Here is a 13,354-nt window from a genome sequence, read left to right as displayed (position 1 = left end):
AATAATTGCGGGGTTTTTTTTTTTTTTTTTTTTTTTTTTTTTTTTTTTTTCAGGCCTGGTCAAATCTCACCTAGGAGCCAGCTTTAGAAACCCAAGACCCTGCATATGACAATCGACATGCCATGCCAATCCTTTCATTCCTTATAGAAATACAGCTCCCAGCATGCCAATTCTGCCAGTGCCCTTGTAGAACTACAACTCCCAGCATACCTTGTATGCCTGTTGTATGATTCCCCTCCACAGCTACAAATCCAAGCATGTCTTGTCCCATTAGCTTGCAGCACTTCCTATAGCTCCTAGAATAGACTGAATAAAGAGGCTACCTGGATCAATGTGATTTCTTCCTAATAATAAAGGGGTCCTTGAAGCTAAGTGGCCCCAGTCTGGGTGATGATGGGCCCCTGGAAAAATAGGGGCCACTATGCTAAAATTCCTTTAGCTACTTGGACCCCTGATCATACAGTGTATCTGGAAAGTATGTCAGTCATGCTTGGCTGGCTATCCCCTGAGCAACCCTCCACTAAATATGTGGCCCATTACTAGTAAATAGCCCCTAATACCATACTGCACCCCTTGGGAATGCTCACTCCTTTATAAGTCCCAAAATGGCTACTGACACCATTCTGCCAGTTCATCCTTTACATGAGGGGCCACAGTTTTTATAGATAGACAGATGTATAGCTATAATTTGTTCCCGTTAATCTACACTCAGTACCCCAAAGTGAAAACGGAGTATTAGAATTGTCTCAGTTTTTTTTTTGTTTTTTTTTAAATAAATTCAAATATCACATTTTAAGTATTTAGACCATTAACTCAGTACTTTGTTGGAGCACCCTTGGGAGCAATTACAGCATTGAGTCTTTTTGGGCTAGTTCACAGCAAGCTCGTTTCAGGAGCAGAGCAGTTACAGAACGGATCAAAACTGCGTCCAATATATTCCAATTGCACTCTAGTTCACACCGCAGCGTTCAGTTCCAGAGCATGTAAGGAAACTGCAGCAAGCCCTATTTTTCCTGCTCTGGAACGCATGCAAACTCATAAAAAATGCATGCAAACGCCCTGGAACGCACTGAAAGCCCATTTTACAAAAACGGCCCTGCGCGCATTAAAAACGCGGCAGAACACACTGCGTGTGCAGAAACTGATGCAGATCTGGTCTGCATTTGGTGTGAACACGCCCTTTGGGTATGATGTGACAAGCTTTGCACACCTGGATTGAGGGATTTTCTGCCATTCTTGCAAATCCTCTCCAGCTCAGTCAGTTTGGAAGGGGACCCTCTGTGGACAACCATTTTCAGGTCTCCGGAGATGTTCAATTGGGTTCATCAGAGCTCTGACTGGGCCTCTCTATGACATTGTCCCTTAGCCACTCCTGTATTGTCTTTGCTGTGTGCTTAGGATCGTTGTCATGTTGGAAGGTGAACCTTCGGCCCAGTCTGAGGTCCTGAGCGCTGTGGAATAGGTTTTCATTGAGTATCTCTGAACCCTGGCCAGTCTCCCAGTCCTTGCTGCTGACAGACCTACAGCATGATGCTGCCACCATGCTTTACTGTTGGGATGTTATTGGGCAGGTGATGAGCAGTGCCTGGCTTCCTCCAGACATATGGTTTAGAACTAAGGCCAAACAGTTCAATCTTGGTTTCATCAGACCAGAGAATCTTGGTCCCGCCCTACCCCCCGAAGAGAGGCTTCTGTCTAGCAGCTCTGCCATAAAGACCAGATGAGTGGATGGGAGTTCTGCAATGATTGTCCTTCTGAAGCTTTGTCCCTTCTCCACACAGGAGAATTGGGTTATTGGTCACCTCTTACTAAGGCCCTTCTCCCGTAATTTTCTCAGTTTGGCCGGGCGACCAGCTCTTAGAGCAATCCAGATTGTGCCAAACCTCTTCCATTTCATTTTTATGGAGGCCATTGTTCTCTTGGAAACCTGCCTTGCAATAATCGTGTCTGAGCTCTGCAGGCAGTTCCTTTTTGGCCTCATGACTTTTGCTCTGATACAGTATGCATTGTCAGCTGGGAGGCCTTCTATAGAGAGGTGTGTGCCTTTCCAAATCGTGTCCAATCAATGTAATTTACCCCAGGTGGGCTCCGATCAAGGTGTCAATCTCAGCAACGACCCAGAGAAATGGGAGGCACCTGAGCTAAATGTCAAGTGTTGCAAAGTGTCTGAATACTTATGCCAATGTGATATTTCAGGTTTGCCTTTTTTCATACATATGCAAACCCTTCTAAATTTCTGTTTTCACTTTGTTATGGTGTACTGATTGTAGATTTAATCATTTTAAACTGTAGTATCAGGCTGCAACATAACCAAATTTGAAAGAAGTGAAGGGGGTTTGAATTTGTGCGTTTATATTATAATATTTTTATTATCTATACTTTAACACTGGAAAGGCAATTTTTGCCTAGTGCTAACATGTTAATGCCACTTATTTAACTTGTCATTTTAGCGTTCCTGTCAATGCCACACAATTGTATCCATTCTTGTATGCTTGTTTTGTGGACTTTTGTTTTCACCACTTTAATGCATCAAAACTAAATTTAGTGACGTATGTACAAAATCTAAAGTTTGCTCCTTTTTTTTTGTTTCCCTCTTTTGTAGTGTTTGAATGTCACCCAGCTCCTTAATTATTATGGGTTGAATATCGACTCTCCAATTTCACCAGATCAGTTTTCTTACCTTTGCCCAGCGCTGTTATATCAAATTGAGAATAGATTTTGCATCAAGCATTTTACTGATCTGCATATGGAACCCGTGGAAACAATAGAAAAAAATAAAGATGCTGCATCTGGTAAGTAAAACATTTCATGATGTGATTCTCATCACAAGTTTTGCTTTGGCCAAGGTTTATTGTCTAAGTATGACAAAAGAGCTAAAACTCCAGGATTCTGTCACATTAAAAAAGCAGTTAATATCTTGTGATAGACATTTGAATAAGGGCATTAATTTTTACTTTGCAGATTTTGAATCCATATTGTATTGCTTTTTATTTGCTTTATCAACCTATTTGCTATATGTACCAATGTTTTGCCAGTTGTGTACTTTTATTTTATACTTGGTGTATACTTTTAGTCATTGGCTCTGGGTTTCTGTTTGCAGAAAATAATGCTTGGGGGTTAAAGAAACACTTTGGGGAAAATGATTAAAGGAGAACTAGGGGGTTAAGGCTTTTCCCCATAGTTCTCAGGGTAACGGGAGGACACAAACTAGCGTCCTCCCGTTACCCTAAGCTCAGTATACCGCGAGCTACAACTCGCGGTATACTGAGACGCCGCAGCTGAAGCGGATCCCGAAAATTGTGCCGGGATCCGCCCAGCTGCGTGACTGACAGCTGGCTCTGCCTATCTAGAGGCAGAGCCAGCTGTACCTGCGCCCCTCCCCCGTCAGTTCCGCCAGTAAGCGCTGGCATATCGGAGCGGGGAGGGGGGAATACAGCCCCTCCCCCGTCAGTACCGCCAGTAAGCGCTGGCATATGGGAGGGGGGAATACAGCCCCTCCCCTGTCACGGCAGACAGCCGTGACAGGATCGAGAGGTGAGCGAACGCCGGTATGTGTTCGCTCACTTCCCGATCTACTGAGCCGACCTGTGACAGTCTCATTGTCACAGGTCGGCTAGAACTATGAGGTGAGTGAAAAGCACTCGCCTTATTTTAAATGAGTTATACTCACCTGATCCTCAGACCTGGCTTGCTCTAAGAACAGTCCCTGGAGCCTCTCTCCCCCTTCACTGTAGTGGTCTAAAGTTCATGAGTCATCACATTCTATACAGTGTATAAGACATGAGGACACCGAGGGACATACCATTGCTGCCGAGGAGGAGAGGGAGTGCTGTCACAGCCAGCTGGCTCTGAGGATTGGGTGAGCAACTTTTATTTTCCTCCCTGAGCCAAAATGATTACTTAGCCCTTGCAGTGTGGGAGTAGCCCCATTGCAAGGGTTAGTAATTATTCTGAGTTCTGCTTTAAGTATTCAGGCCTAAAATGTCAATTTTTTTTTTAATTTATGAAAAATCATCTTTGGCAGTGGAAGGGCTAAAGCTCAATTGCTACTTTATAGTTGTGTCCTTTTTCAACCTGACAAGGCCAGCCAGTTCAACCCATAGAGAAAAACTTCCATAAACAGAGCCCTATGCTCAGTTACCTACAGTTGATCCAGACAAAAAAAAACACCTATAAAGTAGGGATGCGCCAATAGAATTTTTAGCCCGAAACCATTTTTTTTTTTTTTCTATAAAGTAGGGATGCGCCAATAAAATTTTTAGCCCGAAAACATTTTTTTTTTTTTTTTTCTTCTTCCCTTCCCCCCCACCTTTTATTAAAAAAAAAAAGAATAATTTCCCCAATCCTCTATCAGGACTGCAACCTGGGAGAGATGATTGTTTCCTCCTTCTACACGAAACACAATTGAAAAAAGTGTAAAAACCCCTTCCACCCGCTCGTCCTTTACTTTAGATTGTCCGTGACTACATCTCGTTTTTTTCCTGCCCAGTTTGGCTGTGTGGTCAAGTGTCCCCCCTCTGTGCAGCTCTGCTCATGGTGTCTGTCTTGTTGTCCTGCGTGTGATCGAAGGTTTTTTGCCACGATGTTGGTTTTCAGGGGGTGACTCCTGGTGTGTGTGGGTTTCTCAGCTGCCATTGGGATGTGCGGGATCCCTTGTGTGTTTCTGTGCTTTTAAGGAGGCTGGGCATCCTCCTGACAAACCTGCACCCAATTTGATATCTTCTGCCCCCATGTGCTCCAAGATGGAGACTCTCATAGTTTAGAGTTAGGACCGCACTATAAGAGGTGCCTTGGCGCGGCAGTGCGGCTTTCACATCCTCTGCAGAAGACGTCTATCCAAACCTCTGTCATTGTCCTTAGTGGTGAGACAAGTTGTTTTACATGCTGGTTTGTGAGTGTGCCATGATGCCTTTCTACTGTTTTACTGTTCGAAGCCCATTTCGTGTGCACCTTACTGTATAACTGGTGACAAATTGTTGAGTGTGTTTGTCGTTTGTTTTGCTTGACTCCTGGTGTGTGCCGCATGCAGCTATTATAAAAGATCAAATGGATCTTAAGGCAGAGGCCTTACTTAAGAGTGCTTTGGGATACTAATGCTGCTTCTATGGCTCCAGCTGTAGCAACCACTTGTGTTGCCAGAAATATTGATTTATTGTTAGTGAGGGGTCTCTGCATATTTCCCAGGGGGCCCTGTCAGAGCACGTTTTGGAATCCTCGTCGGTGGTTGGCAAGGCTGTGGCCTATTTAGCTGATGCTTCGGCGGAGTCGGTGCTAGGTTGGGGGCTCTTCTGAATTCTGCTAGGTAGGCTATTTGGTTGAAGTCTTGGACTTAAGTCTAGGGTGTATTGGTTGCCCTTTGTGGGCAGTCTGGTGTTTGGATCAAGTCTGGATAATGTTCTAGCCAGGTCCTCGGAGAAGGATAAGAAGTTCTCTGAGAAGAGGAGAATTCATAATTGAATTTTTTCCCCCCAACCCACAGGAAAACCAGGCTAATGAAACCCCAGATACAAAGAAGAATCTGACCTTTTTTAGTAAGCAAAGCTCAATGGGGGATTGCTCTTTACTACTCCTGATGCTTCCAATACAGACTCTTAATGACGCCAGGAGGGGAGGGGGGGGGGGGGGGGTGTCAGCCTTTCCCTTTTTTGTTGTCAGTGGGGGGAAAAAAATCAATAAATATTGCTATCAATTGGGCATAGTGCAGGTGACAGGTTCTATTTGAGAAGCAATTGGGCTGCAGTTAGACTCTAACGTCACCTCTGCAGTCTGAAGCTAATGGAGCACACAGTGGCCATGGTTTGGCAACTCTGAACGTGGTGGGAAGTCTTAGAGCTGAGTGCGTCCAGCTTCACACTACCCAGGGGAGATCAGCATAAGGATGTTCACTGATCATCTGCATCTCTCGTGTACAAGGAAGCCAACAGGTGGCAAGATATGCCCTCCACCCCTGCAGTGCGATCATCCGTGTTTGACATTCCGGTACCTCGTGTTCTGGTGCGGGCGGTCGCAGTGGATGAGGGGCGGCGTATCTGCGGTGCCATCGACATGATTGGCAGACACGCCCCTACGCGGCCCAGCTTCATGCATGCTATCCAGTGCGTCACGCTGCAGTTCGCACCGGGAACACACTGGATAGCATACATGAAGCTGGGCCACGTAGGGGCGTGTCTCTGCCATTCATGTCTGGCACCACAGACGCCCCCACGCCCACAGTGCGATGGGGAAAAACGCTGACCCCATAGTTCTCTAAGTCATTGCCTCAGGAGGACAGCAAAGCAACAAAGTGTGTGTTTTGTGTGTGGCTTTTTTGTTTGTTTTAAGGACCACTTTTAGCAACACTTGCATTGCCCTCTGTACTTTGCTACTACTTTTTGACCATGCAAGTCAAAAGGTTTTCCAAACTGCTCAAAAGAATGCACTCCTTAGGTGGTCTTGCATCTTTTTGTGACAGTTGAGCTGGGAGGCTAAGTGGTTGCATTCAAATTCAAAGTTCCCTCTAGTAGCTAATCCTAAACGTGTGTTTATTAATGGATATGGAAGAGCAATCACATCAAATAGGAAGGCAACATCAAAAACTATCAAACTATACAATGTAATTACACAAACTGTTACTGTCAATATATTATGCATTCCTCTTAAACTGTTGCATATTTATTGTAACTAAAAGGTTTACTTCATTGCAGGAACAACTATAAAACTTTCTAATGTGGTGCTGTCACTTCCTGACTCTTATATTTTTTTCCTTCTCTTTATAGTGTGGCTTTATGGTTTCTTCTCCATCACTGTGATCAGCCTGTTATCCTTGCTCGGAGTTATCCTGATTCCAATTATTAACCAAGGCTGCTTCAAGTTCCTTTTGAATTTCCTTGTTGCGATAGCTGTGGGAACATTAAGTGGCGATGCACTGCTTCATCTGTTACCCCATGTATGTTAATGGTCTAGAAAAGATCTACAAAGTTTCAATGTATCATTTAGTAGTAGTTAACGTGAATAGAGAAAAATATACATCTGAAAAAGTTGAATGCGAACTTAAAGGAGAACTATGGGGTCAGTGTTTTTCCCCATAGTTCTCCTTGGGGTAACGGGAGGACACAAACTAGCGTCCTCCCCTTACCCTAAGCTCAGTATACCGCGAGCTACAGCTCGCGGTATACTGAGATGCCGCACCTGGAGCGGATCCCGACTTAGCTGACGGGATCCGCCCAGCTGCGTGAGTGACAGCTGGCTCTGCCTATCTAGAGGCAGAGCCAGCTGTACCCGCCCCCTCCCCCGTCCGTTCCGCCAGTCAGCGCTGGCAGATGGGAGAGGGAAATCCAGCCCCTCCCCCTGTCACGGCAGAGAGCCGTGACAGGATCGAGAGGTAAGGGAACCCGGTATGTGTTCTGTCACCTCCCGATCTACTGAGCCGACCTGTGACAGTCTCATTGTCACAGGTCGGCTTAGAACTATGAGGTGAGTGGAAATCACTCACCTCATAGTTCTCCTTTTAATGCAACCTGGCAGTTCTGTTCCAGAAAAAGCTAGTGCTATCTTTGCCTAAACTCAGGCGTTAAACTTAAAAATGCATTCAAGTACCTTAACTGGGCTGTAGATTCTCCAATCATCTCTGAATTGGTGCCGACACTGTCTTCCTTCTGGAAGGTGGCTGCTTCTGTTCCCCCATGGTCCCTGTGTGTTGTAAAGTAGTCACCGCTCCAAGCTTGATTCTGTGATCAGTGTCGGCATGAATTCAGAGATGATTTGAGGATCTACAGCGGAGTGATACACAAATAAGGTACTGTATTACTGTAGTTAATTTTAAGCATCATCCAGCATTAGCATTGGCTACCTGAAATAAGAGGATGGCCTGGACATACTACAATCATGGTAATCCTAATACTCCGCAGTAGACTTTATGTTCTTGGCTTAGTGCACAGTTCTCACTGTTGGGCCTTCTGCTGTGATCTCTCAACCTTGGTATATAGTAAATGAGGACTGGGGATGAGTGAGGAGATATATCTATTTTAATTTTTTTTTATTCCAGTCTGTTGCAGATTAAGGCAACATTCTCCCAGATTGCACCTCACAAGACTAGGCAGCCATTTGGCTTGGTCTAAAAGTGAAACTAATTATTTTGGCATTGGAAAGTTGTCCAAACATCATGACAGTTTGGTGCTATAAAAAGTGCAGTTAATGATACCCTACAGTGCCCTGATATAAAGTGCACAGTGCTACAATGGTGTACATGGCGATCCTCCACTATACCGATAAATACACCATAACATGTAAAAAAAATTGTTAATCTACAAAACAAACTTTACTCCATATTCATTGAACCATCAAAATTGTCCATATGAACATATGGCAGAATACTGGGTTGATTTCTGAAATGTGATGGTCCACCTTCAACTGATTTTAATAGCTTCCTCATCTATATACATCACCCTAATCGAAAAACGCACTCGCCAGATGAGGTGGCTCATTAGCAGAAAATGGTCAAAAAGCACCCACAAGAATACGCCTTCTTTAAGTTGCAATCTTGTGTCTCCTACAGCTGCGATGCTCCATTTCATGTCTCTGATGATAAATTAATACCTTGCTTCTCCACCATGCTCCAAATCACTCAGGGGTAAGATACATTAAAAAGATTCATATTGTAACTCAATAAAAACACACTTTATCACTTTATTAAAACAGGATTTGAGCAGGTTTTTTTTTTTTTTTTTTTTTTGCATGAGTACATCTTGTGAACAATAAGCAACGTTTCGGGGCCACTTAGGGTCCCTGTCTCAGGCACAGTTTGACCAGGGTGATGCACACGGATGGGGAAAGGTATTAAACATGGTTGAAGGTGGAAGCATCACTTTTGGAAATCAACCCAGTATTGATTGTCATGTTTTATATGGACTTAAATTTGTTCTTGTATATTGATAAATACACTAACATAAATCATGTGTTTATCTGTATAGTGGCGGATCACTATTTACACTCTATTTTAGCACTGTGCATCTTGTATTGGTGTACTCTAGGGCATCATTACTTGCACTCTTTATGTATTGAAATTTGAAATGTAAATTTCCGTTTGAGTGGTGGCGTTCTGTCAACAGTGTTTTATCAGCAAAGTAACAGAACCTACAAAACATGAAAACCTCCACCTGTTGGTTCACAGAGATGTCTTGGTGTGTGCTGAAAAAAGGGCTTCTTGCATGCAGTAATTTTTTTTTAGCAGAGCGTGGTGCGACACGGTGCAACTACATCGGAGTGCTTTTTGAAGAAATAATTCTGAAATCGCATAAAAAAAAAAAAAAATCAGAACTGGCTCTCAAAGATTTGTATTTTCATAATTCTTTTGGGGGCAATATATTGATCTCTGCCAAGAAACTGGAATCGGTTAAAAAAAGATCCAAGAACTAATCACGTTTTTAATTTCCTACTTTATAAGATATAAGGGTTTTTCATAAAATTTTTATTTTTAACGGTTTCCTTTTTTTTTTTTCTTGTGTAGTCACAGGGTGGACACGATCATGGTTCCGAGGAGTCTGGGCACAAGCACAGTAAAGACCCGGGAGAAGAGAAGGAGTTTCTGGTGGAGTACGACCGTGTTATGAAAGGCCTAGTTGCACTTGGTGGCATTTATCTTTTGTTTATAGTTGAGCACTGTCTTCGAATGTTTAAACACTATAATGATCAAAGGGTACGTCCTACTGTTTTAGAATTGTTCACTTGTCTATCATGAAGCTAAATTGGCGCGTGTGTGTATATGTATAATATATGTGCCTGTTTTTGTGCAAAAGTTTTTTAGGCAGGTGTGCGAAAATGCTGTAAAGTAAGTGCTTTCAGAAATAAGTGTCAAATTAGTTTATTTTTATTAATTTACAAAGTGGAAAGTAAATTAACAAGATAAATCCAAATCAATCTTTGGTGTGACCACCCTTTGCGTTCAGAACATCATCAATACTTCTAGGTACACTTGCACGCAGTTTTGGAAGGAACTTGGCAGGTAGGTTGTTCCAAACATCTTGGAGAACTAACCACAGCTCTTCTGTGGATGTAGACTGCCTCAAATCCTTCTCTCTCTTCATGTAATCCCAGACAGACTCGATGTTTGAGATCAGGGCTCTGTGGGGTCCAAACCATCACTTCCAGGACTCCTTGTTCTTTACGCTGAAGGTAGTTCTTAATGACATTGGCTGTATGTTTGGGTCGTTGTCCTGCTGCAGAATAAATTCATGCCAATCGCATGCCTCTTTGATATGGCATGATGGATAAGTATCTGCTTGTATTTGTCAGCATTGATCCTGACCAAATCTCCAACTTTCGTAGAAATGTAACCCCAGACTTGCAAGGAACCTCCACCATGCTTTACTGTTGACTTCAGACATACATTATTGACCGCTCTCCAGCCCTTCAGCAGATAAACTGCCTCCTGCTGCAGCCCAATATTTCAAAGTTTGACTCCTCAGTCCAGCACACCTGCTGCCATTTTTCTGCATTCCAGTTCCTACTTTTTCCTGCATAGTTAAGTCACTTAGCATTGTTTCCAAGTCAGAGGTACGGCTTTTTGGCCGCAATTCTATTTCAGTGGAGACCACTTCTGACCAGACTTCTCCGGGCAGTAGATGGGTGTACCTGGGTCCCACTTGTTTCCGCCAGTTCAGTGCTGATGGTACTGCTGGACATCTCCCGATGTCAAAGGGACCTAAGCTTGATGTCTTTCATCTGCTGCATTGTTTCCTTGGCCGACCACTGAAACCCAAGCCTGATTTGAAATCTTTCCCTGTTGGAGACCTTGCTGATGCGATATAACTACTTTGTCTTTGTTGCTATGCTCTGCCTCGCCATAGTGTATGATCTGTGACATGAAACTGTCTTCCACAACCTCACCTTTACTAGCAGACTTTGGCTATTCCGCACCCAGTTTAAGCCTCCTACATAGCTGTTTAAGATAATGACTGTTTGTTTTTAACTTCCATATGAAATTGATGATTAGCACCTGCCTGGTATAATTGGTTAATCATACACCTGACTCTAATCCTACAAAATCCCTGACTTTGCAAGTGTAAAGCTGCCCATACACTTTACAACTGTTTTTTGCCATATTAATAAGGATTTCAAGAGAATGCTACAAAGTGCCGGTTTCCTACTATTTTGGTAGTTGGCTGTGTCTGGCAGAGATCTTCAAGCACCGTAATCTCCGTATGGCCGTATGGGATTTGGCTGAGGCAATAGAGGCTTGTGCTCTCAAATGAGGAAAATGTTTGGGTGGTTGTGTGGGGGTTCGCCCCCTCTCCATTAAGGCAAAAAACACCCAGTACCTTTTTTCTAAACCCTTTCCTGTCCCCCACACAATTTGCCTGCAGCCACTTGTATCAGCTGCGACCAAGAAGATGCTCTGGGTTCCCAGAACTTCCTGGTTGTGGGGGAGGGTACTGAGGGCCGAGGAGCCATAGGCTCTTTCTGCCGTCCATCTGTGACTGCAAGGGTGGGCGTGGGCGTGGGCGCACACATCTAGGTGCAGGCATGTCTGTGAGCGTGCACACATGGGGGACTCCACAGCAGCTGGCTAGCTGATGGAAGCACCCGTACAGGTAGGGGTGGCAGCTTGGATACCCCCAAGAGAATGTGAATAAAAAATGTTTTTAAGTCTAGCCCCCATAAATAGAAATGATAAAAAAAAAAAAAAACTAAGGTTTAATGGTAGGCTATTGTTGACCTTTTTTTATGTAGAACGAATTGAGCAATGTACATTTTGCCTCAAATATATTTACCTTTTTAATGTTTTTCTTTGCTGCTCTCGTGTGTGCACTAGAATTTCTACATAAACAATGCTGATATGTCGCCCCAAAATAGTCTGAAATAGACAACCATTAAGTAACCAGTAAAGGACAATTACTCCACTGAATTAATCTTTTGCATGAAAACATTGCTGCCCCTAGTGTACTTTTAATAAAGGTTTCATTTTTGTATGCAACCTTTTTTTATATTTACCTGCAGATCTAATATTTAAAGTTAAGACATTTAAATGTCATCGATGTCTGCAAAAAAAAAAACTAAAATGTATTGAGACTTGTGCAGGATAAAATAAAGCATAGATTGGTTGCTTTGTGGCAGATTCAAGTGTTGAGCTAATATAATGATCTCTGTATTGGATGGATGGTTATACTCTAAATCCCACAACTGATCAATATCTGTTTGCACAGAGTTGAAGTAAAAATGTATTTGGATGATGGCCGCATTTGTTTGTGGGAGCTCATTATATAACCACTTATGTTGGGCCTCAGTTGCACAGGTAACAGTGGGATTTGTGATCATTTTTATTTAGCTGGTTTACAATTACTTTCTCTTTTTTTTAGGGAATTAAAGGCAGGGTAAGACGGAAGCCTAAAGTTGATGAGTCCACAGTTGGGAGAAAGTTATCCGATCACAAACTGAATCGGAGATCAGATGCGGAATGGTTACAACTCAAACCCTTGGCAGGTAAAGCATATATCCCTCTTGGTTGACTTGACTTTTTTTATTTAACTTTTTTTATAAATATTGGTCTATTTAAATGTTTCTGAAAGAACAGTTTGGGGGGGGAGGGGTGTGTTCCTCATAACCTCCCATCGTTTTCATATACTGTTCTCAGTACCTTGTTAAATTTAAAAGAAAAAATAGCTTTAAACATTTATAGCCATAACACCTATGTGTATATAGGCTATCTAACGGCAGAGCCAGCTGTACCCGCCCTCTCCCTCGTCCGTTCCGCCAGTCAGCGCTGGCGGAGCGGGGAGGGGGAAATCAAGCCCCTCCCCTGTCACGGCAGAGAGCTGTGACAGGATCGAGAGGTGAGCGAACGCCGGTATGTGTTCGCTCACTTCCCGATCTACTGAGCCGACCTGTGACAGTCTCATTGTCACAGGTCGGCTAGAACTATGAGATGAGTGAAAAGCACTCACCTCATAGTTCTCCAACAAAAAACATATCTTCTTTGTATCACTTGGCTGTAGATTTTCAAATCATCTCTGTATTGGTGCTGACACTGTCCTTCCTTCTGGATGGTGGCTACCATGTTCCCCATGGTCCCTTTGTGTGTTGTAAGGTAGTCACCGTTCCAAGCTCCCTCCCGTGATGGACTATCATGTTTAGTTGACTCTTTTGTATTGAGATTACAGTATATCACAGGTGAGATCTAGGAGCGGTGGCCACTTTAACTCACACAGGGACCATGGGGAACAAATGTAGTCACCCAGAAGGAAGGACAGTGCCAGCATGAATTCAGAGATTTGAGGATCTATAGCTGACTGATGCTCAAATAGATACATTTTTGTTGTTGAGATACTTGAATTTACATTTTTTGTTGTTGAGATACTTGATACTTGCATTTAAGAAATCT

General features: G+C 43.2%; 1 protein-coding gene across 1 annotated transcript in view; it reads left to right on the top strand.

The window, feature by feature from the left end:
- Positions 1-13,354, top strand: part of SLC39A10 (solute carrier family 39 member 10) — a 34,831-nt gene that overhangs the window by 16,298 nt on the left and 5,179 nt on the right. Inside the window, exons 4-7 of the mRNA XM_018562006.1 lie at positions 2,603-2,792; positions 6,756-6,925; positions 9,485-9,673; positions 12,333-12,456. Of these exons, the coding sequence (XP_018417508.1) occupies positions 2,603-2,792; positions 6,756-6,925; positions 9,485-9,673; positions 12,333-12,456 (673 nt within the window). The remainder of the gene's footprint in view (positions 1-2,602; positions 2,793-6,755; positions 6,926-9,484; positions 9,674-12,332; positions 12,457-13,354) is intronic.

Source organism: Nanorana parkeri, unplaced genomic scaffold (assembly GCF_000935625.1).
Source record: "Nanorana parkeri isolate BGI_ZX_2015 unplaced genomic scaffold, ASM93562v1 scaffold555, whole genome shotgun sequence".
Lineage (NCBI taxonomy): Eukaryota > Metazoa > Chordata > Amphibia > Anura > Dicroglossidae > Nanorana > Nanorana parkeri.
Note: the sequence above shows the minus strand (reverse complement) of the source record. Positions and strands in the feature narration are given on the sequence as shown.